The sequence below is a fragment of the Chrysochloris asiatica genome, unplaced genomic scaffold (assembly GCF_000296735.1).
Source record: "Chrysochloris asiatica unplaced genomic scaffold, ChrAsi1.0 scaffold00061, whole genome shotgun sequence".
Taxonomy (NCBI): domain Eukaryota; kingdom Metazoa; phylum Chordata; class Mammalia; order Afrosoricida; family Chrysochloridae; genus Chrysochloris; species Chrysochloris asiatica.
Genome location: NW_006408579.1, coordinates 476,576 through 502,227, shown reverse-complemented (window position 1 = coordinate 502,227; position 25,652 = coordinate 476,576). Strand labels below are relative to the sequence as shown.

At 36.8% G+C, this 25,652-nt stretch overlaps 1 protein-coding gene across 2 annotated transcripts in view; it reads left to right on the top strand.

The window, feature by feature from the left end:
* The window catches only part of STXBP5L (syntaxin binding protein 5-like), a 526,662-nt gene that overhangs the window by 450,225 nt on the left and 50,785 nt on the right, over window positions 1-25,652 (top strand). For both annotated transcript variants that reach the window (XM_006864137.1, XM_006864138.1), the window contains 2 exons: window positions 17,761-17,928; window positions 20,733-20,972. In XM_006864137.1, coding sequence (XP_006864199.1) covers window positions 17,761-17,928; window positions 20,733-20,972 — 408 coding nt within the window. The remainder of the gene's footprint in view (window positions 1-17,760; window positions 17,929-20,732; window positions 20,973-25,652) is intronic.

The following is a 25,652-nucleotide window of genomic DNA, read 5'->3' as shown; positions in this document are numbered from 1 at the left end:
CCAACAATTTTAAGTTTCTTACATTCATTTGGCTGAGCATTTTTACCAACCAATCCATGAATAACTCAAGGTTCCTAGATGGTAGTGTTTGATGGCTTTCCAAAAAGGCTTTCGTAAAAATCACCATACAGTTCTGTTGGCAGCATTCAACATTTTGTTTGTTAACAATCATTTTACGAAACAATGTCTTATGAATCATTACCACCAAGGTATGCAGTGTGTTTTTATTTGTTTTCTTTTTATCATGAAAAATATTTTTAGACGTTGAATAGTCAAACATACGGACCCTGCGTGACTATAATAATGTAAATGAACATTGTTTTCTCTGGAGTTCCTTCCCCTACATTGTATATTAGTAGTTAGAATTAATTATCTTTAGCAAAATAAAACCAAAAATCAATTTAGTATGTAAGGAAGTAAAAATCTGGCCACTCTTTAATCTTAGAGAAGTTATAGAAAATTTTGATTTATTTTATTTTTTTGTGTTGACCACAGGCTTGTTCACAGTTCCAACTCTGAAATAAAGCAAAGCTTTCCAAAGTTGTCCTTCATAATTTTTTCATTCAAAACTTTTATCTGATTGTTCCTACATGGTGTTTTGGAAATTTAATTAAATTACGTTTTCATTTCTTTTACTTTGACTTAAGCCACATCATTAAATTCCATTAACTCACTATTAAAATAACAAAACATATTAATTTGTCTTTGTTCTATTCATTAGAGTTTGCAAAGCTGATTCATATACATTATCTTATTTCATTTTCTTAGTAACTCTTTAAAGTTGTTGTTATTACCAATCTTTTTTTCCCCCCATTGTAGAAACTGAGATTATGTTGTTAATAGAATGGTTGAATTAGACTTAATTAAGATATGAATCAAGGTCTTACAGCATGGTGTCCAAAGTTTAGGACACATGTCTTATCTCATATCTTAATTAAATTATTGTTCTAACAAATATGGTGGTGGTTGGTTATGTGCTATGGAGTTGGTTCTGACTCATAGTTACCCTGTACAGGGTTTCTGAGGCTATAAATCTTTACGGGAGCAGAAAGCCTCAGCTTTCTCCCACAGAACAGCTGGTAGTTTGGAATTGCTGACCTTACAGTTCGCAAGCCCAATTTATAACCGCTACGCTACCAGAGCACCTTTCTAACAAATATAGTTTCTAACATTTAAAAACAATAGAAGCAATTACATAAATTTATTAACTGATATAATTATAGTGTTTTAATACAAACACTAATATAGTAGATATAATTTGTTCAGTATTCATATTTTAAAACTTATAGCTGCTAACCTCAAGGTTAGCAATTCAAAACTACCAGTTGCTCCATGAGACAAAGATGAGACTTTCTGCTTCCATAAAAATTTACAGCCTTGGAAACTGTATTACAGGCTCGCTATGAGTCAGAATCAACTCCACAGCACATAATCACCAACCACAGTGATTTAATTGACATCTTACCAATATTGACAATGTCAAAGAAAGAACCAATATTAGTGTTCTACTTACTGTGTGTCAAACAATATGCTAGATGATTTATATATATTATCTGAGATAAGCTAAGTGGTATTATTCCTATTTTACAGATGATAAATTAAACTTATGAACATTTCAAGTTTGTCTAGCATCATACAATTAGTAGCAAAACTGAAATTGAAATCAAGTCTGCATTATTGCAAAGCTTATGATTTTATAAATACCTGTTATTTTGTATAGCACGTACTGTGACAAATGTCAAGTAAAGACTATTTTTTAATAACACTTTTGTCTAGAAAACTACACCTTCACTATGTTTATTCACAAGCTTTCTATATACCATAATTATTTTCCTAGAATGTAGAATAGGGAAAGAAAGATGTTTCCCAGCCTACGCCTATGTTTACTAAAGCAGTAAAAAGAGCTCTTAGTTTATTCTGAACTGTCAGTTTAGCATTTTTTAACCTATCTATAAATGTCAGTCTCTTGAAAACTCCAGCTCACTCCTCCCATTGCTTTATTCTCACTATTTTAAATTATACTTTAAGCAAAGATTAATTAAGAAAATTTAAATACATACGGAACGTAAAATAGGAAAGTCCTTGTCATATTGCTGGAGGATTACTTGCACTTAAAAATATTCAAATTGTGGTTTCATTAAATCTCCATTTTTAAGCAAATTCTCAATATAAATTTATAATTTATTGAGATTTTAAAAAATCAGTTCCCACAAAGTTACAGGGGGGAAAACATATGACATCTATAAAAGTATAATTATCTGTATACGTATAAGATGTTCCAGTATAAAGCCTTGGTATAAAATATACCCTGGCTGCTTGGAATTTCCTTTGTTGTTGCTAGTTGCCATCTAGTCTGTTCCAACTCACTTTATATGTAATAGAATGAAACATTACCAGATCCTCTGCAATCTGCATGGTTGTTGTGAAGTTTGAGTCCATCATGTGTCTGTTGTATCAATCTACCTCATTGAGGGTTTTCCTCAATTTCATTTGCCCTCTGCTTTTCTAAACTTGGTGTTCTTCACTTGTGGTTTGTCTTTCCTGATGATGTGTACAAAGTAAATGAGTGAACATCTTTTCATCCTCGCTTCTAGGGAACATTCTGGTTGTATTTCTTTGGGCAGTCCGCAATATATTCAGTATTCTTCACCAACACCATAATTGTAATGCATCAGTTTCTCTCTTTTCTAAATTTTTTTGTTATCCAGTTTTACATACACATGCTTTAGGAAGATGATTTTCCAGTAATGTTGCTCTGGTGGCATATTGGTTACAAATCAGGCTGTGAACCACAAGGTCAGCAGTTCGAAACTACCAGCTGTTCCGTGGGAGAAAGATGAGGCTTTCTGCTCCTGTAAAGATTTACAGCCTCGGAAACCCTGTACAGGGTCGCTGTGAGTCATAACCGACTCCATGGCACATAACCACAAATAATAATCCAGTAGTGAAGCAGGAAGAAATTTAGGAAGTAGTAGAAAACTTATGAACTTAACAACAACAGATCAAATGAGACCTGAAAGAAGATAAAAACAAAGAAAGAAACAAATAAAAACAACAACTAAAGTGAAAAGGAAGTCCGGAGGAGTTTCCATAGGAGACTCTACAATTGATAGGAATAAGAGCAGTAGGAGAACAGGACTGGCAAGACATTGGGAATAGGAGTTGTCAAGAATAACAATACTTTGGAGAATAGCACTCATGGAGGATACCTGCCTGCGGGAGAAAGGAAAATGAGTTTAAGTTGCTAGGTTGTTGTTGCTAAATGCCTTTGAGTCGGTTCCAACTCACAGTGACCAGACATAGGGTTTCCAAGGAATAAGTTTGAAACACCAACCTTGTGGCTAGCAGCATAGTATGTATCCTACAGCACCATATATCCATACTAAAACATTTAGTAAGCAATTAGAAATATAGGGATGAAATAAGTGGATATCTCAAACCCAAATTAATAAATTCAATAAAAGTATTCATGACCAATGAATATTAGTGGTTTACTTCAATGATAGAATTCTTACCTACCATGTAGAGATTCAGAGTTCAGATTTTAGCTAATATGTGTAAAGGGCAGTCAGTACTCATCTGTCAGTGGAGGCTTGCATGTTGCTCTGATGCCCAACGGGTTCTAGTGGAACCTCCAGACTAATTTTAACTTGGAGATCACTTAGGCATTTTCTACATATCTATAAATGTTCATCTCTCCAAGTCTCCAACTCACTGCGCCCAACTGCTTTATCGCATTATACTTTTAAGCAAAGATTAATTATGTAAGGTTTGATGAGCTACTTTAAAAAATCAGCTGTTGAAAACACTGAATCTCAGTTACACAATCCCATTGGAGTTGCCACGGGTCAGGGGCTGACTTGATGGAAGCAAACAACAACTAAAGACAAAGGCAAAGTGCCAACATGCTGGGCACCTTTGGATACTAATGTAACTTCTGAGTTACAACAGTAAGTAGAGTAGGAAAAATAACAGTAAAAACATCATATATTTCAAAGTTAATTAAGTATTTAGAATCCTTAAGCAGGTCATATTATGAACTAACCACCATGTTCATGGGAAATTGTTTTATAACTACCGTTTTTTGCTTATTAGTGAAATATACAATAATTCTTATTCTACATAAATAGGATTTTGTATTAAAAACCTAAAAAATAACTAATTACATGAAATTCAAGTTTTGTATTTTATAATCCAGGTGCTATCACTTAACTATTATAAGATACTGTATCAAGTTTGTAGAAATGAAATGTTAGGTACCATCAAATCGGTACTCATAGCAGCCTATAGAAGCACTGCGTTGTCCAGCACTGATCTCACAATCCTTACTATATTTGAGCCCATTGCTGCTGCCACTGTGCCAATCCATTTTGTTGGGTGTCTTACTCTTTTTTGCTGACCCTCCACTTTACCAAGCATGAGGTCCTTCTCCAGGGACTGATTGCTCCTGATAATATGACCGAAGTATGAGAGACGAAGTCTGGCCCTCCTAGATTCTAAGGAGCTTTCTGGCTATACTTCTTCCAACACAGATTTGTTTGTTCATTGGCAGTCCATGATACTTTTCATATTCTCTTCCGACACCATCAGTCAAATGCATCAATTCTTCTATGGTCTTCTTTATTCATTGTCCAACTTTCACATATATTTGAGACTATTGAAAATATCATGGCTTGGGTCAGGTGCCTCTTAGTTCTCAAACTAAAATCTTTGCTCTTGAATATCTTAAAAAGGTCTTGTATAGAAGATTTGCCTAATGCAATACATTGTTTGATATCTGCTGCTTCCATGAGTGTTGATGGTGGATCTGAGCAAAATGAAGTCTTTGACAACTTCAGTCTTTTCTCCATTTATCATGGTGTAATTTATTGGTCAAGTGGTGAGGATTTTCCTTTATTTTCCATTGAGGTGGAACCCATACCGAAGGCTATAGTCTTTGATCTTCATCAGTAAGTATTTTAAGTTCTATTCGCTTTCAGCAAGCAAGGCTGTATCATCTGCATATCGCAGGTTGTTAATGAGTCTTCCTCCAACCCTGATAACACGTTCTTCTTCATATAATCCAGTTTTTCAGATTGTTTGCTTAGCATACACATTGCATAAGTATGTTGAAAGGATACAACCCTGATGCCCACCTATCCTGATTTTAAACCATTCAGTGTGCCCACGTTTTGTTTTAACAACTGTCTCTTGATCTCATGAGCACAGTTAATTGTCTGGAATACCCATTCTTCTCAATGTTATCCATAGTTTATCATGGTATACACAGTCAAAAGCCTTTGGAAAGTCAATAAAGCACAAACAGTTTTCTGGTATTCTCTGCTTTCAACCAAGATCCATGTGACACCGTCAATGATATCCCTTGTTCCACATCCTCTTTTGAATCAGCTTGAATTTCTGGCAGTTCTCTGTCAATTTAATGGTTGCAACCATTTTTTTATTTTTAGAAAAATTTTACTTGCATGTGATAGTAATGATATTGTTCAATGATTTCCATGTTCCATTGGGTCACCTATCTTTGGAATGGGTACAGATATGGATCTCTTCCAATCAGTTGTCTTCCAAATTTCTTGTCATAGATAAGTGAGTGGCTTCGGTGCTGTATCAGTTTGTTGAAAGATTTTAATTTGTATTCCATTAATTTCTATAGCCTAGTTTTTCACCAATGCCTTCAGTGCATCTTGAACTTTTTCCTTGAGTACCATTGGTTCTTGATCATATGCAATCTCTTGAAATGGCTGAATATCAACCATTTCTTTTTGGTACAATGACTGTGAATTCCTTCCATCTTAATTTTTAATGCTTTCTGTACCATTCAGTATTTTGACCATGCTGTTGATGGTAAGTGCTATCAAGTCAGTTGCTACTCATAGTGACCCAGTATAGGGTTTCTGAGGAGCAGCTGTTGAATTTGAACCACCAACCTTGCAGTTTAAACAGACTTTGTGGTTCATTGTGCTTATCCTATAACACCACAGCAAGACTCCATTTGCCCATAGAATTCTTTAATATTTCAATTTGAAACTTGAATGGTTTCTTCTGTTCTTTTAGTTTGAGAAATGCTGAGCATATTCTTCCCTTTTGGTTTTCTAACTCCAGGTTTTTTCATGTTTTATAATATTTTACATTGTCTTCTCAAGCTGCTCTTTGAAATTTTCTGTTCAGCTCTTTTACTTCCTCATTTCTTCCATTTGCTTCAGCATATCTACAGCAGAGAGTAAGTTTCAGAGTCTCTTCTGATATCCATTTTGGTCTTCTCTTTCTTGCCTGTCTTTTTAATGATCTTTCCCTTTCTTCATGTATGAAGCAAAATCCACAGGGGGTGGGGGAAACTTTAAAAATTATTCTTTATCAAAATTAAAACACTTGTACCCTGTAGAGGATTCTGTTATGATAATGGGGAGAAAAAAATTCTAGCGCGGGAGAAAATATTTGCAAGTCATATGCCTTATATCTAGAATATATAAAGAACTCCCAAAACTTAATAATAAAAAATAAAAATAGCTTAGTTAAAAAATAGACAAAGTAGATATTGATTTCTGAGTACCATGCTCCAGTCAAAAGAACCAGAGTTTCTTGGAGAAATGGCTGATTTTAGGACTCGTGAAGGGAAAATACAAAATGACCATTTACTTTTTGGTCTGACATGTAAGGAGCTTGGAAGTTGTCATTACCATTCTCACATCAAGGAAAATATCTGAATACGCTAAAAATAACTCTCCTTAAATCTAACATTAGTTAACAGGGGTCACAGAGCAAACCACCACCCAAAAACTGGTGAGAAGGTGAATACAGAGACACACAGCATACTGGGTGCAGAAATTGCCAGTGGAGCCAGAAGCTGATAGGAAAACTTAAAAGGGTAATTGCTGAATCAAAAATTTGGACTATTTAGGTAGATAAAAGGTCCTGTGGTCCAGCCTTAAAGAGGGGCACACTTTAGTGTGTTTTATCTGCAGGAACCCTACCAGGAGGAAGAATAAAAACTCTTTGAAGAGACAAAGCAAGCAACAAAACAAGACTTGGGTATGGCAAGGATCTTAGAATACTCATACTCTTATACTTTGAACATGCTGTCAGGAAGGACTAGTCCCTGGAAAAAGGTATCATGTTCGATAAAGTGGAGAGTCAGCAAAAAAGAGGAAAACCTTCAACAAAATGGATTGACACAGTGGCAGTAACAGTTGGCCCAAGCATAGTAACAATTGTGTGGATGGCACAGGACCAGACAGTGTTTTGTTCTGTTGTGAATAGGTTCATTGAGTTTGAACTGACTTGCTATCACCTAACAATAACAAAATGTTTCATTTAGTTTCTATATAAATAAAAAAAACCACTTTCACCAAGTCAACTCTGACTCAGCAACCCTATAGGATAGAATAGAACAACCACTTTAGGACTTGCACCATTGTAATCTTTACAGGATGAGCATGGTGATTCTGTAGGATAAACACTGGACCCAGAACCACAAGGTCACCAATTCGAACCCACCAGCCACTCATGAGAGAAAAATGAAGGTTTCCTCTCCTGCAAAGATTTGCAGTCTCAGACACTTGAAATAGGGTTGCTGTCAGTCAATACAGACTCAATGACACTTAGCAACAATAACCATCTTTACAAAAGCAGTTGCCACTTAGTTTTCTTGCAGAGCAGCTAGTGGAGTCAATCTTTTGGCCTTTTGATTAATAGCCAAATGCTTAACCCACTTCACCACCAAGGTTCCTAATAAGCCATGTTGTTGTTGCTGTTAAGTGCAATAGAGTCGGTTCTGACTCATAGCAACCTTGTATAGGGTTTCCAAGGAGCAGCTGGTGGGTTTGAACTGCCAGCCTTGTGGCTCAAACTGAGCTTGCAGCCCAGCACATTATCCTGCAATGCCACACCAGGACTCCTTGTTAGGTGCTGTCAAGTTGATTCCAACTCATAGTGACCCTATGTACAACAGAACAAAACACAGTCTGGTCCTGTACCATCCTCACAATTATTGTTATGTCTGAGCCCATTATTGGATCCACTGTGTCAGCCCATTTCCTTGAGGGTCTTCCTCTTTTTTGCTGACCCTCCACTTTATCAAGCATGATGTCTCTCAGCAGTAACTGGTGACTCTTGATAATATGTCCAAAGTACAAGAGACAAAGTCTCATCATTGTCACTTTTAAGGAGCAAACTGACTGTACTTCTTCCAAAACAGATTTGTTCATTCTTCTGGCAGTCCTTGGTATAGCCAATATTCTTGGTCAACAACATAATTCAAATGCATCAATTCTTCCGTTGGCGTCTTCATTCATTGTCAAGCTTGAATCATTTGTTGTTAAGTGCTGTTGAGTTGGTTCCAACTCTTACAACCCTATGTAGGATTTCCAAGGAAAAGCTGGTGGGTTTGAACTACTGACCCTGTGGTGAGCAGTCCAGCACCCATCTTATAGCACCCCACCAGAAATCCAGCTTGAATCATTGTTGTTAAATGTCATCAAGTTGGTTCCAACTCATAGTTTATAGGGTTTTCAAGGAGCCGTTGATGAGTTTGAAGTTAATTTAAATTTTCAGTCTGATTAACTGCTATTAGTATAGGTCTGTGGGCAATACAAATGATTTTTGCACTTGACTATAACCTAAAGTTTGTTAAAATTCATCCAGTGGTACTGCAGAAGAAAGGCCTGGCTTCCATAAGTATTACAGCCAAGAAAACGCTTTGTAGCAATACATGGAGTCATTGTGAGTTGGAATCAACTGCATGGCAGTGGCTTTGGGTGTTTTTGTTTTGTTTTCTTTTTTCTTTTTCCCCCTAAAGAAAGGTGACCCAATGGAATGTGAAAATCATCAAACAGTGCCATTAATGTTGCATGCAAGTAAAACTCTGCTAAAGATAATCCAAAAACAGCTGCAACTGTGAATTGACAGAGAACTGTCAGAGGTTCAAGCAGGAGTCAGATGAGGATGTAGAATGAGGGATATCATTGCCTTCGTCAGATGGATCTTGACTGAAAGCACAGGATACCAGAAAGAAGTTTACCTGTGCTTTATTGACTACACAAAAGGTTTCGATTGTGTGGATCATGACAAGCTATGGACAACATTGCATAGAATGAGTATTCCAGAACAATTAATTGTGCTCATGAAGGACCTGTACATAGACCAAGAGGCAGTTGTTCTAACAGAACAAGGTAAACCTGAATGGTTTAAAATCAGGAAAGGTGTATGCTAGGGTTGTATTCTTTCACCATACTTATTCAGTCTGTATGCTGAGCACATAATTGTATAAGTTGGATTATATGAAGAAGAACATGGCATCAGGATTAGAGTAAGACTCATTAACAACCTGCAATATGCATATGATACAGCCTTGCTCGCTAAAAGTGAAGAGGACTTAAAATACGTACTGATGAAGATCAAAGACCACAGCCTTTGGTAGGGGTTGCACCTCAGTGTAAAGAAAATAAAACTTTTCACTACTGGACCAATAAACAATATTCACATAAATGGAGAAAAGATTAAAGTTTTCAAAGACTTAATTTTGCTTAGATTAATCATCAATACTCATGGACTTAAAACATTTAGTGATGATGATAAAGAGCACAGCCTTCGGTATGGATTACATCTCAGTGTAAACAAAAATCCTCACCACTGGACAAATAAACAACATTCTTATCAACAGAGAAAAGATTGAAGTTGTCAAGGACTTCATTCTTCTTGAATCACTATCAACACTCACGGAAGCAGCAGTCAAGAAAGCAAACGATGTATTGCATTAGGCAAATCTGCTGCACAAGATCTTTTTAAAGTGTTGAAGAGCAAAGATGTCAGTTTGAGGACTAAGGTGTGCCTGAGCCAAGCCATGGTATTTTCAATAACCTCATCTGCATGTGAAAGTTGGACATTGAATAAGGAAGACCGTAGAAGAATTGATGCTTTTGAGTTATGGTATTGGAGGAGAGTACTGAAGATGCCATGGTCTGCCAAAAGAACCAATAGATTTGTGTTGGAAGAAGTGCTGCCAGAGTGCTCCTTAGAGGCCAAGATTGCCAAACTTCGTCTCTCATACTTGGGACATATTGTCAGGAGGGACCAGTCACTGGAGAAGGATATCATGTTTGGTAAGGTGGAGGGTCAGAGAAAAAGAGGAAGACTCCCAACAAGATGGATTGGCCAAGTAGCAGCATCGATGGACTCAAGTGTGGCAACAGTAGTGAAGTTGGCCCAGGATCAGGCAATGTTTCGTTCTGCTGTGCATAAGGTCGCTATGACTCTGTACCGACTCGATGACACCTAACAACAACAACAACAACAACTCATAGAAGCAGCAGTGAAGAAATCAAATGATGTATTTCATTAGGCAAATCTGCTGACCAAGAACTCTTTAAAGTGTTCCAGAGCAAAGATGTCAGTTTAAGGACTAAGATGCCCCTGAGCCAAGCCATGGTATTTTCAATAACCTCATCTACATGTGAAAGTTAGACATTGAATAAGGAAGACTGTAGAAGAATTTATGTATTTGAGTTATGGTGTTGGAGAATATTAAGAGTACCATGGATTGCCAAAAGAACAAACAAATCTGTGTTGGAATAAGTACAGCTAGAATACTGCTTGGAAGCCAGGATGGCCAAACTTTGTCTCACATACTTAGGTCATTTTGGCAGGAGTGACCATTCCCTTGAGAAGGACATCATGCTAGGTAAAGTGAGGCCTCAGAGAAAAAGAGGAAGCCAACCAATAAGATGGATTGGCACAGTCGCAGCAGCAATGGGCTCAAGAATAGCAACGATTGTGAGGTTGGCACAGGAATGGGTAGTGTTTTGTTCTGTTGTGCATAAGGTTGCTATAAGTCAGTACTGACTCAATGGCACATTAAAAACAACCACAATATGCTGCAAGTGCTACTAGAAAAAAAGTGGACAATTATGCAAGAATAGATGGTTATGTAAGCACAGAAATGGAAACTCTAAGAAAAATTTTAAGGAAATGCTAGGAATCAGAAACACAGTAACATAATTTTGATGTGCTCACTAATATACTGGGTATGGCTGGGGAAAAGATTCAGTGAATTTGAAAACAACCCAACAGAGACCCCCCAAATTGAAAAGCAAAGGGAAAAAACACCAAGAGTCCAGAGCAGAATATCTGAGAACTATGAGACAGTTACAAAAGGTGTAACATTTGTATAATGGAAATACTAGATTGAGAATAAAGAAGAGAAAGAAACTAAAAAGAATCTCAAACAACAACAAGCAGAAAAAAGATAAAATAACAATCTACAATTCTGTATTCAGCGAAGTGGTTCTTTAAAATGTGTATGTATGAGTATATGCATGTATATGTGTATAGATGTGCCTGCATATACGTAGCTGTACATTTAAAAGCCCCACCGATATACAAGAGTGTTGAAGAGGAAATTGGTACATGAGTATTTATTTTTTATTATAATCTAAAATGTCACTGTGAATGTGTTGGTGCATACAGTGGGCAAAATCATGAAAACTAGATATTATCAAACATCTTAAGGCAATGAGTAGCTGAGCCTGGGGCCTCAGAACTATAGTCTCAGGGAACACCACAGTCAATTGACACAACATAGTACACACAGACAATGTTCTACATCCTACTTTGGTGGGCAGCATCTGGGATATTAAAAGCTCACGAGTGGCTAAGATGCAGCTATTGGTCTCTCCATATGTGGAAGAATGAAGAGTGATGAGAATTGAAGATGCTTGAAATCAACTTGTCCATTGTACTAAAGGAACATGTGAACATCAGAAACACAAGTCTGAGACCAGAAGAACTAGATGGTACTAGCTATCAGTTCCAACTACTCTGAATGGAATCACATTAGAAGGTTCTAGATATAGTGACATAAGGTGTAGAACAAAACTCAATTTAATTTAATATGAATTCAAAATAATTTTTAAAATTATTTTTTAAAAAAAGAGGAGGTGGGCTTACTGGTCAGAACGAGACTAGAGGAACCTGAGACTGTAGCCATTGACTACCCTTTAGGTCTAAAAAGAACACATCCTTTTTCAGTCTAACCGTGGTGGTGGTGGTGATGTGCTGTGGAGTAGGTTTCAACTCATAGTGACCCTGATAGGGTTTCCGAGGCTGTAAATCTTCACAGGAGCAGAAAGTCTCATCTTTCTCCCACAGAACAGCTGGTGTTTTTGACCTGCTGACCTTGAGGTTAGCAGCCCGACTCATAACTACCAGAGCTCCAGCCCAACCATAGATAGGTATATAGGGGGAACAGCTTTCAGTCAAGCAGCAGATAGGTGTATACGGGGAACAACTCCACTAGTGAGATGTTATCACTATGAATGATGGAACAGTCAATCATTCAAAATCAAAGGGACAACATGTACCTAAGGATAATGGCGAGCAGGGATGGAAAGGTGGGTGGAAGGGAAATAGGAGACACAGGGAGGAAGCGAATGACTGTTGTTCCACAGAAGGGATTGCCATCATAAAGGTGTGTATTATTTGTTGAATGTAAAACTCATGCTCTTGTTTGTAAACTTCCCTTAATTCACAGTGAAAAGTTAAAAAAAAAAAGACAAAGACTTTTTCAAATGAAAATTGAGAGAATTTGTCACCTCTAGACCTGCCTTGCAAAAAGTGTTTAAAGAACTCTTCAGAAAGAAGAAAAAATATATAGGTCAGAAACTTGGAACCACATAAAGAAAAGAAGAGCATTAGAGAAGGAATACATGAAAGTAAATGAAATTCATTTTTCCTTTTTGTATTTGTTCTAACAAATAACAGTTTAAATAATAATAATAGCAACATTATGTTGGGTGAGTATGTTGTTGTTAAGTGCTGTTTGAGTCAGTTCTGACTCATAACGACTCTGCATAGGGTTTTCAAGGAGCAGCTGGTGAGTTTGATCTGCTGACCTGCAGTTAGCAAGCCAGTGCTTATCTGATAGTGCCACACCAGGTGAGTATAGCATATAGATCATTGCAATGTATGACAGTAATGTATAAGGGGTTGTTGTTGCTAAGTGCTATAGAGCTGGTTCCGACTCATAGAGACTCTGTATAGGGTTTCTGAGGAATAGTTGGTGAGTTTGAACTGCCAGCATTGCAGTTCAAATTGACTTTGTGGTCCAGTGAAGAGATTTTTGTCTTGTTAAGTGCTGTCGAGTTGGTTCCAACTCATAGCAATCCTGAATAGGGTTTCTGAGGAGCAGCTGGTGGCTTTGAACTGCCAACCTTCTGGTTCGCAGTCCAGTGCAGATCCTACAGCACCACACCAGTGAAGGGATGGGAGCGAAAAATTGTGAATACTCTATTATAAAGCACCTACACTATCCATGATAGGGAATAGTGGTTTTTGAAATTATTTTTACAAATGTACATGGTAATCAAGATGCAAAGATTAGGTGGAAATAACAGAGGGGCTTTATGGAAAACTTCTGTATTACTATCAATTCTTTATCATACACTATCTCCTGAAATTGGTTAAACTTAACCAATTCTTTTTGGTTCAATGACTGTGTATTCCTTCCATCTTTTGATGCTTCCTGCATCAGTCAATATTCTGTCCAAAGAATACTTCAACACTGCAAGTTGAGGCTGGGATTTTCTCTTTACCTCTTTCAGCTTGAGAAATGTTGAGGCTATTCTTCCCCTTTGGTTTTCTAACTCCAAGTCTTTGCACATGTCATTGTAGTATTTTACTTCGTCTTGTCAACCTGTCCTTTGAAATTTTCTGTTCAGCTCTTTTTATCATTTTTTCTATCCAATTTTGCTACTCTACTTTCAAGAGCAAGTTTCAGAATCTCTTCTGACATCCACTTTGTTCTTTTCTTTCTTTTCTGTCTTTTTAATGACCTTTTGCTTTCTTCATGTTTGATGTTCTTGATGTTATCCTACAAGTCCTATGCTCTTCGGTCATTAGTGTTCAGTGTGTCAAATATGTTCTTAAAACATTCTCTAACTTCAAGTGGAATCTACTCAAAGTCATATTTTGGCTCTTGTTAACTTGGACTAATTTTCTTCAGCTTCAGCTTTGATTTGCATATGAGAATTTAGTGGTCTGTTCTACAGTTGACCCATGACATTATGTTGGCTGATGAGATTGAGCGTCTCCATCTTCTTTTTCCACAGATGTGGTCAGTTTGATTTCATGCATTCCATCTAGTGAGGTCCACATGTATAGTCACCATTTATGTTGCTTTAGAAAGGTATTAGCAATGAAGAAGTAGTTGATCTTGCAAAAATCTATCCTAAAATCTCCAGCTTCATTTCTATCCCCAATGCCATATTTTCCAACTGCCAATCCCTTCTCTTTGTTTTCACCTGTCTCATTCCAGTACCCAGTAATTATCAGTGAATCTTGATTGCATGTGTGATCAGTATAAGACTGGAAAAGTTGGTAGATTTTTTTCAATTTTTTTCATCGTTGGCTTTGGTGATCTGTGCATAAATTTGAATAATAGTTGTATTAGCTGGTCTTCTTTGTAGGTACATAGATAATATCCTATGTACATCATTGTATTTCAAGACATCATTGTATTTCAAGACCTTGAAATAATACTTTCTGATGATGAATGTAACACCATGCCTCTTCCTACCATTTCTATCAAAGTAAACCACACAAGTTATCTGATTCAAAATGGCCAATACCTGTCCATTACTAATTCTTAGGATATCAATCTTTATGTGTTCCATTTCTTTTTTGACAACTTCCATTTTTCCTAGATTTACACTTCATACATTCCAGGTTCTTATTATTAATGGATGTTTAGAGCTGTTTCTGCTCATTTTGAGTTGTGCCTTTCAGCAAATGAAGGTCCTGAAAACTTTGCTCCAGCCATGTCATTAGTGTCAACTCTACTTTGATGAGGCATTTCTTCTCTAGTCATATTTTGAGTGCCTGCCAACCTGAGGGGCTCATCTTCAGGCACTGTATTAGATAGTATTTCACTGTTACTCATAAGGTCCAGGGGGTAATATCTCAGAAGTGGACTGCCTATTACTTCTTCCTTGTCTGTTCTTAGTCTGAAAGCTCTGCTGAAACCTGTCCACCAAGGGTTACCCTGCTGATATTAGAAACATCTGTGGCATAGCTTCCACAGCAACATGCAACATGCAAGCCACACACTACAACAGCTGATATGTGGGGCATTAGTCATTAAGGAAATACAAATCAAAACCATACAAGGGGCCATCAAAATGGTTGCAGAAAAATTTCTTTTAATTCCATTTTCCCATGAACTTTTGAAGCCCCCGTGTACACATTTAGAAGGCCAACAAACATATGAAGAAATGCTCATTATCATTAGTCAGATCAAAACAACAATGAGAGCTCTCAGCCCAGTGTTGTTACGTGCCATTGAGTAAGAATTGACTCATAGTGACCCTGTATATGGTTTCTGAGGAGCGCCTAGTGAGTTTGAACTGCCAACCTTGTGGTTATCAGTCCAGTTCTTATCCTACAATGCTACACCAATTAATAGCAACATTCAAAAAGACAGAAATTCACAAATGCTAGCAAGGGTGTAGAGACTGGATCCTGCATACATTGCTGGTGGGACTGTGAAATACTACAACAGCTGTGGAAAATGGTATGTTGTTTCCTTAAAAAAGTAAAACTAGAAATACCATTCGTTGTTATTGTTAATTGCTGTCCTGTCAGTTCCAACTCACAGCAACCCTGTATAGGGTTTCCGAAGAGTGGCTGGTGAGTTTGGACTGCTAACTTGTGAATCAAACCAACTTTGTGGTCAAGTGCTTATCATACAGCACCACACCAGGACCATATGATTCAAAAATGCCAATCCTTGGTATAGATCCTAAAGAAATAAGAGCCATGACAAGTATAAATATATATAGTTGTTAAGTGCCATTATATATATATATATATATATATATACACACACACACTCATGTTCAGGTAGTCCTGGTGTGGCGCTGTAGGATAAGCACTGGACCTCATGGTCAGTTTGAACCTAAAGGTCAGTGACTCAAACTTACTAGCCATTCCTCAGAAACCCTATACAGGGTCACTACGTGCCTGTATGACTTGACAGCACTTAAAACCAACAGACTTCATGACAGCACTGTATACAATAGCAAAAAGATGGAAACAGTCTAAGTGTCCATTGTCATGGACTGAATTGTGTTCCCCCAAAATATGTGCCAACTTGTCTGGGATCTGATTATCAGTGGCTTAGCAGTTATAATGTAATGTGGCAGTTATATAACAACCCCCACCCCATGATGTGATCTGATGGGGTAAACCAATAAAAGATTAAGGGTGGGATGCCATACCCTTAGTCCCACCACATTCCTGAGAATTTCCCTGTGGTGTGGCCTGTTATTGTTAAATCCTATCATGTTGGTTAGCCACCTTGTATAGGATTTCCAAGGAGCAGCTAGTGGGTTTGAACCACTGACCTTATGGTCAGCAGTCCAGTGCTTTACCCTACCTAATGTCACCAGCACTCAGTATTGTTGCCTTCAACACATTTTTTATAAGAGATAAAAGGAGAGAGAAATAAACAAAGAGAGGGGAATTTATTACCACCTAGAGAAAACAGCTGACAGTAGAATGTATCCTACGGCCTGTAGTCCTTGCACTGAGAAACTTAGAACCTGGCAAAGAATGATGCCAAGATGCATGACAGATTTCCAAGGTATGTCAGTTTGAGAATGAAGGTGAATATAACCCAAGCCATGGTATTTTCATAAGCATGTAAAAGTTGGTCAGTGATTAAGGAAGACCGTAGAAGAATTGATGCCAGACTTGGTACCTCATACTTTGGATATTTATCAGATGGGACCAGTCCCTGGAGAAGGACATCATGCTTGGTAAAGTGGAGATACAGAAAAAAAGAGGGAAACCCCCGGTGAAATGGATTGGCACAGTGGCAGCAACACTGGACTCAAGCAAAGCAGCAGCTGTAAGGATGGCGCAGGACTGGGCAGTGTTTCATTCTGTTGTATGTAGGGTTGCTATGAGTTAGAACCAACTCGATGGCACTTAACAGCATGAGTTGGAACTGACTCAGTGGCACTTAACAACAACAATAAGTTGTATCAAAACAGAGCTTGACTCACAAGTTCTAATGAACAGTACTGTTGGTTTAGACATGGACAGGTTTAATACCTGGACAGAAGTGATAATTAATATTTGTTCAGTGTTACTGCAGGTTTTCTATGTACTTGCCATGTATTTTCACAAAAATTTTATGAGCTATGTAATAATTCTATTTTACATCAGAGGATACTAAAGCACAAAGACTTCAAGTAAATTTGTACAATTCAGTGGCAGACTGAGATTTAAGTCCAGGCAATGTGGCTCCAGAGTTGTACTTACATTTTTAACACCAAACACTTGAATTACTTCTAGAATGCACTTAAATTGATATATACTTAAAATATCCAAAAGAAAAGCTAATACTACAACCTGTTTCCTAATGCCATTAAATAATAGAATATGTAAAGAGGCTATAGCGTAAATTTTAAACTATGATCGTCAGATTATAAAAATAAATAAGACTGGGGCATCAAAAAGTTCATGGAAAAAATGGAATTAAAAGATAGTGGATTTTTTCCACAAACCTTTTGAAGCCTCCCCCTTGCATTATATAAATACCTTGTGAACATTTTGACTAACTACTAAAATTGTGACTAGATCATAAAACAAGGATTCAGCTATCTTTGTATTTTTTTAAAAAAAGTATTTTTCTTCATTTATTAATTTCACAATTTCTTTATATTAAGATTTAATTATGATGTTCATGTTGCCTTCCTCCTTTTGTTACAGACCATGTAAATGGACACTGCACAAGTCCAACCTCTCAGAGTTGCAGTTCTGGAAAACGTCTTTCTAGTGCTGACGTTACAAAAATAAATCGCTGGGGTGGGAGACCACCATTTCGAAAGGCACAATCAGCTGCTTGCATGGAGATTTCTTTACCAGTTACAACAGAAGGTAGATTAAACATATCAATTTTGTGGGTATAATTACAATTTGATTTATTATGGTAATGAAAACTGAGGGACAAGGAAACAGGTTGTTGTTTTACATTCTGTCGAGTTGGTTGCCACTCCAAACGACCCACAGTATATTGTTTCCAAGGAGCAGCTGGTGGGTTTGAACCATCAACCTTGTGGTTCACAGTCCAGTGCTTATCCTATACTGTCACATCAAGAGTACAAAAAACATATTTCTATCCATCTATCTATCTATCTATCTATCTATCTATCTATCTATCTACATCTATCTATATATCTGTGTATAGATATAAAGCTACCATTACTTCTAACCAAAAATCCATTGCTATAAGATTAATTGTGACTCATGAACACACCCTTGTGTGTCAGAATAGAGATTCCACAGTTGGCACTAGACAGGGAATAACTGAGAACTATGCCATGGCTCCAAATCCACTCCTCACTATACCTCCTTTCTCATATCTAAAGTTAGAAGGGCTCTGCTTATGATAAGACTTCCTTCCTTTTGCACAATTATAGATATGGCTGTAATCTTTTTCAGTCCTCCCAGTAATAATTGACAGTTAATCTCAGTGGTGAGAAAGATGAGGCTTTCTACTCCCGTAAAGATTTACACCCTCGGAAACCCTGTACAGGGTCGCTATGGGTCAGAACCGACTCGATGGCACTTAACAACAACAACAGTCTCAGTGGTAAAGACTTTATGTCTTTTGCTGACTATCTGTTAAGTGCAGTCGAGTCAGTTGTGGCCTATAGCGACCCTATATAGGGTTTCCAAGGAGCAGCTGATGGGTTTGAACAGCTGACCTTGTGGTTCAAACCCACCTTGTGGTCCAGTATATTATCCTGCAGCACCACACTAGAACTTCTATCTTAAGTCCTATCTAACTAGCTGAATATGTTATTTAATGGTCTACAACTTTAATATCCTCAATGGTGAAAGGAATGCTATCAGGATAAAATACATGTTGCTAAATTCTAAGTTTCCAGGTTTGTTTTAATATGTCCTAAAAATGATGGATTATTTATTTATAGAATGAGTGTGGGGGCAAGAGTAAAGTGTAAGAGCCAGAGGCCAGAAACTTTTAGAGAAAGAAAAGAGAATATTGTAACTTTTCTACTACTTATCTTGTTGATAATGAACTTAGGGACGAGAGATAAGAAAAATTATTTTTGGAAGGTTTGCTGCGAAATCTAGAAATTAATTTCCCATTTGTTACCTCTCAAAATTTTTGTTGTAAAGAACAACACTGTTCTTTAAATTTTAAAAATAAAATGTAACTACTTTTGGTTCTTTCGTATTGCATCATCAGAATCTTGTTCCAAAACATTTGCATTTATTGGAGGCACATAGATGTTTGTGAGTATCAGCCATGAATATCTATGAGAACCTTTTGAAGGTACATATTAACTATATATACTATAAAGAAGAAAAATGTAAGGTTACAAGGAGAAGTACTGGATTGAAAGTTGGAAATTTTGAGATTTAGATATTTCTACCTCTGATTTTTGCTAGATTCTGGGAAATTTTCTAAATATGTAAAATAAATAAATCACCTCCATGTTCCCACCCATTTCTAAATCCTATAACAATTATCATAAATTTGCTGAAGGGTAAAAGGAAATAAGGAATACTTTATTTTGTTTTCTAGAAAAATGATAGTCTAAGGAATCTGCATTTTGTCCCCTTTTATAAAAATAAGAGACAGCATGTACCTGTCAAGAAGGAAAAGGTAGTGAAGGAAATAGAGTAACATGAAGAACTTTGTACTCTGGAGTGATTATGAGAACAGGGAACCTTAATAATATCATTTAACTGAGGTGGTAAGTTTATGCTTGTAGTAGTGAGACCATGTGCAAATATTGATGTTGAGGAGAACTTGAGATCATCCTGTTTACTGTAAGTGGACTAAAGTCCTCTCAGAAAGGTTACTACTATCAAAAGGATGGCTTATGTGACCCTAGGCAAAATTAGGTCTGAGGTTGGATTTATAGTAGGCAATGAGTTCAAGTTTGGCCTGTATTTAACTATTTATAGTTCAATTTTTATAACTGTAATTACTCCACATGTAGTAAAACCCCAAATTGTGAAAGTTAGGGAAATGTGTTAGGCACAGATGATTTGTATTCTTCAGAAGTCCCATCTGCTCAGTAGTCACAGTGTTTTTTGTAAGTAGGAATTGTCAATATATCATTAAGAATAGTTCTAACAAGAGACAGGAGAAATGCATAATTGAAATGGTACCAGAAATTCCTGTAACTTAAACTACTTAGACCAGTGTTCTGCCTCAGTTTATAGAATTTCAACAAATGTGTGAGATAATAATTATTGTTGTTGTTATTATGTGCCGTGGAGTCGGTTCCGACTCATAGCGACCCTGTACAGGGTTTCCAAGGCTATTAATCTTTACGGGAACAGAAAGCCTCATCTTTATCCCACTGAATGGCTGGTAGTTTTATACTGCTGACCATGAGATTAGCAGCCCAATTCGTAACCACTATGCTACCAGAGCTCCTTGAGATAATAATAGGAAAAGAAAAATGAACTGGAATCCGGGAGACTCAAGTTGTAGTCCCAGCTCTGCCAAAGTTTTTGATCTATACTTCTAGGCTTCAAGTCTATCTACAAAATAAACAAGTGAACTGGAGAAGCTGCCTTTCAGATCAGTTAACAAAGAATGAAATTCTACTTCCTCTTCATAATTGTGGTTTTCATGTATTTGAACTAACTTACTTGTTCCAGAAATATTCTAACACATTTTATTTTTCAAATTTTCTTAGAAAACCGAGAAAATTCTTATAATCGTTCCAGAAGCTCTAGTATCTCCAGTATTGATAAAGATTCTAAGGAAGCAATTACAGCCCTGTATTTCATGGAGTCCTTTGCACGGAAAAATGACTCTACCATCTCCCCTTGTCTGTTTGTGGGAACTAGTCTGGGAATGGTGTCAATCATCTCTCTAACCCTCCCGTCAGCAGATGAACAAAGGGTTACAGAGCCAGTCGTGGTACTGCCAAGTGGTAAGAGTTTTTATTCATTCCTTCATCGTTACTTTTTCAGATGTGAAAGTAAGATGTTATAAAACATTAATTTATACTGATTTGGGGGCATATTATTGAGTATAAAGTATTCTGTTTAATGGAAGAATTGTATAAATCATTTACTATCCCAACATTTGTCACTTTGCAACTTAACTTGCCTACAATGTAAAATACTGCAATCCCTTCTGTTGTAATAGATGAAACTGCCAACCTAAACCTTTACAGTGCCTTTAAAATAAGTTTCTGAAAAACACTGAGTAGAACCTTAATGCAAAAAGTTAAGTTGATTTTTAACATGGTGAATCATTTCTGTAAGGCTCCATGCCAAATCAGAGCCTATGAGTGTTTGCATATCATCCCCAAGGAACTCAGAATGATTAAGCTACAAACTGTCTGATTTAGAGCTTTCTAAAGTCTTTAAAAAATTCCCATCTTATTTAAAAGGCATGCAAAAACAATTTCTTTCCTTTTTATCCGAGGGTCTACAAAATTTGATGTCATTTATGAGTATTTTTGAAAAGGCATGTGTTGCATTCTATTCTTACTTGGTTTGTGTTCTTTTTGTTTTGAAGATGGGTTATGTTATTCTTTCTGCTGTTTCTTTGAATTGATCCAGTGGCAGCAACAATAGACTGAAACACAGTAACAATTGTGAGAATGGTGCAGGACTGGGCGGTGTTTTATTCTGTCATGCATAGGACTGCTATGAGTTGAAACTGACTCGATGGGACCTAACAACAATAATTCCCTTGAATAATTTTTAATATGTTATCCCTAACTTTTAGTGTCATTCTCTTTTCTATATCGTTGTTATTGTTAAGTGCCGTCAAGTAGGTTCAAACTCACAGCAACTTTGTATAGGGTTTCCAAGGAGCAGCTACTGGGTTTGAACCACCAACCTTGTGGTTAGAAGTCCTGTGCTACTCCTACAGCATCACACCAGGAGTCCTCTTTCCTATACATTGTAAGAAATATTTTTCAGATAGCTTTGAATGAAAGAATTTCACTCATATTTAGGGTTTGATTTTCAAGAATTTACTAGGATAAGTAAAAATTATTGCTATAATGTCATGGTGTTTATGTGCCATGGAGTTGGTTCCAACTCATAACAACCCTGTATAGGGTTTTGGAGGCTGTAAATATTTATAGGCGCATAAAGCCTCATCTTTCTCCCTTGAGACAGCTGGTAGTTTCAGACTGCTGACCTTGAGGTTAGCAGCTCAACTTGTAACCACTGTGCTACCAGAGCTCCTAATAAAGTCATAGAAACCTTTATTAAACAAAAATATCAAAATGGGAATCTATTGTTTCTCAAAATATTCATCTAGGTCTATACACTTCTGAAGGTGGTGCTTCTGCCTCTCTAACCCTTTTCCTAAGAATTCTGCATTCTTCTATTTATACCGTGTCAAAATAGTAGTTGGGGATCCTTGAGGGACTCAGATCATGTTCCTTTTCCATGTTCTTTAAGTGTAGGGAAACAAAAGAAGAGGCCTGATCAAGGCTGTAGGGTAGAGGGAGTAAGGTTTCACAATGAAATTCTCATCGGGCAATTCCTGTTACCTTGGAGAAATGAGCAGGCAAATTGCCATAATGAAAAACCATTCCCTGGCACAACTTCCCAGGCCTTTTTCTCATCAAGGCAAGTCTCAGTTTTTCTTAAAACTTCATAATAAGCCACTGTGATCATTCTATGTCCTTTGAGAAAATCTATTAAAACTACCCCTTTGTAATCCCAAGAAGCAGTCACCGTAACCTTCTGAGATAACCTCTCTGCCTTGAATTTAACTGGCCCAGCAGTTTCCCTTGGAAGCCACTGTTTTGATTGATTTGTTTTTGAAGACATCCTAATGAAACTAAGACAAGCACTATTGAATAAACTTGTCAGCAGCATTCCACTCATCACAGAGACATGCTTAAACACATTTTATTTGAAGTTAAACCCATGTATGTATGAACTATAATTCTGGTAGCAATACTTTTTGACTAACCTCCATATATTTTAAGACAGGTTACATAGAATTATGATGTTTGTTTATTAAGTATTAAGTTGTTGTTAAGTGCCTTTCAGTCAGTTCCACCTCCCAGCAACCCATATAGGGTGTGTGAGGAATGGCTGGCGGGTTTGAACTGCCCACCTTGTGATAAGCAGTCCAGTACTTATCCTATAGTACCACACCAGGACCCCTTATTAAGTAGTACTGTTATAATTTATATATCTGGATTGTTAGTTATTGTAGGTGAAATAGATAACTCTTTACTATCTAGGTAAATGTATTTGTCTTAAAAGTTAATCTATCAAGATCACTGTATTTAATTATAAACATATTTTACAGTAAAAATACCTTTACTGCTGTCCAGATTTTAAAGAAACATGTAATTATTTTATACTGGGTGAGCTTATTAGAGCCAGATCAAATCAGTGAAATTTTTATAAATTATTACATATTAATTAAATCCATGGTTTTACTCAATAAATGGTTATAAATTTTGAACATCTTTATGACAGGCACACCTTCCAAGTTTAAAGGTAGAATCAATCTGTATCACACAAGTTTGTAACCATAAGTGAAAAACAGTTTTTTTATAAAGGATGTTCTAGCACTGGTAGAGTAGTGGTTAAGAATCAGTCTGCGAACCGCAAGGTCAGCAGCTCGAAACTAGCAGCTGTTCCGCGGGAGAAAGATGAGCCTTTCTGCTCCCATAAAGATTTACAGCCTCAGAAACCCTGTACAGGGTCGCTTTGAGTCGGAACCAACTCCACAGCACATAACAAGAACATTCTAGCAATAATGATATTCTGTGTATCAAGCATAGAAACAAACAATCCTTGAAACTACTATAACAGATCTCTCAAACAGATCTTATCAAACAGACTTAGATAAAAAGTTATGAAAAATACATTAAGTATAGATTTAACTTAATGTTTTGACATCTGGTTTATAGGTGTTTGCCAACTGTTTCCTTATTTATTAAATTTGAGACAAAATGGGGAACTGATGATCCTCTCCAAATTTCTGCATCAGTATCCTTCCAATTTTTTCAGGTTTTCTTATTAAGCCACCACCCAGGGCCTGTAGTTTTTGAATTCGGTTGTAATTTCAAGATGAAGCTAAATTACAGAATACAACATGCAATCTTTTTTTGTTTTCAAACTACCCATCGAACTGAAAGAGGTTCTACAAAGATTCACTTGCCACTTTGAAGTAGCTTTTCTAATTTCCTATGTTGTTGTTGTTAAGTGACATGTAGTCGGTGCTGACTCATAGCTACTCTGTATAGGGTTTCTGAGGAGTAGCTGATGAGATTTGAACTGCTGATCTTGTGGTTCAAACCGACCTTTCGGTCCAGTGTATTAGCCTTCAGCACCACACCAGGACTCCATTTCCTTTATAATCCTATCTGAACTGAAAATTCCTCCTTGTTTAAATTTTTGAATTTTTTCATAAAACCACTATAAAACATTTATCATGAAGCCTCAGGAGAGTTTATTATTAGAAAACAATACCAGGTCTATTGTTTTCTTGCTAAAGGTGTCATGCTTGGGGCATCAAACTTGTAAAGTGGAAGGTCAGTAAAGTGAATTACATCTGCTGCCTTAATATAAGAACGCTCAGTATCATATCCTCTTCTGCTTTCATCTATCCAACATATAATATTGCTTCTTTTAATTGCTATTTCACCTCTGTAAAATTAACTTTAGAATAGCTTCATTCTCTGCCATTCAGATTCTTTGCTATTCAGATTTATCTAAGCTGGTTAAAGGTATTAATTTTGGTTCTTCAGTCTTGATATATCTCAAGATAGATTATCTAGAGTCTCATAAGTAGTTTTTAAATTTTAATCTGCCCATCATTACTGAAATCATCTACTGCATGTAGTCACTGGACTTCATGACTTACTTACTACTATGCTGGGTACACTAAAGCAGTAACGTTCCTTACTCTCAAGGAACATTAGGACAGTAGTTCATGAATGTACATTTGAATGTCAACATGTATGACACAGTCATTAGAATGGAAATTATAAAGGAATCAAAGGGAATTTTATTAACTTAAGCTGTGTTAAGCAGAGTTGTTAATTGCTGTCAACTCCAACTCAAGGTGATCTTGTGTACAACAGATCAAAACATTGCCCAGTTCTTACAATCACCAACATATTCAAGTTCACCATTGTATCTTTTGTGTCAGTCTGTCTCACCAATGATCTCCCACACTTCACTGACCCTCTACTTTACAAAACATAGTCTTCCTTTAGTGCTTGATCCATTCTGATGACATGTCCAAGGCAAGGGACCTGGAAGTATTCTATCGTGATCCATAAAGTTCAGATTGTCTAATTTTCAGAACTAGATCATCATGCCTTTCTTCATAGTCTTTCTTAGTTTGTGAAATCTCTGCTGAAACCCATTCACCATGAAGGACCCATTAGTGTAACTTCCAGTATTGCAGCAACATACAAGCCACCATAGTACAACAAACAGATAAGTGGTGGCCAAGCAAAACAGCATAGGATTAATATTTGGATAGATAGATATGAGTAGGGAAAAGCAAATATGAATATAGATGATTAAGAGGCAATGTCCTGGTGTGATGCTGTAGGATAAGCACTTGACTGCAAGATCAATTTGAACCACAAGATTGGAGGTTCAAACTCACC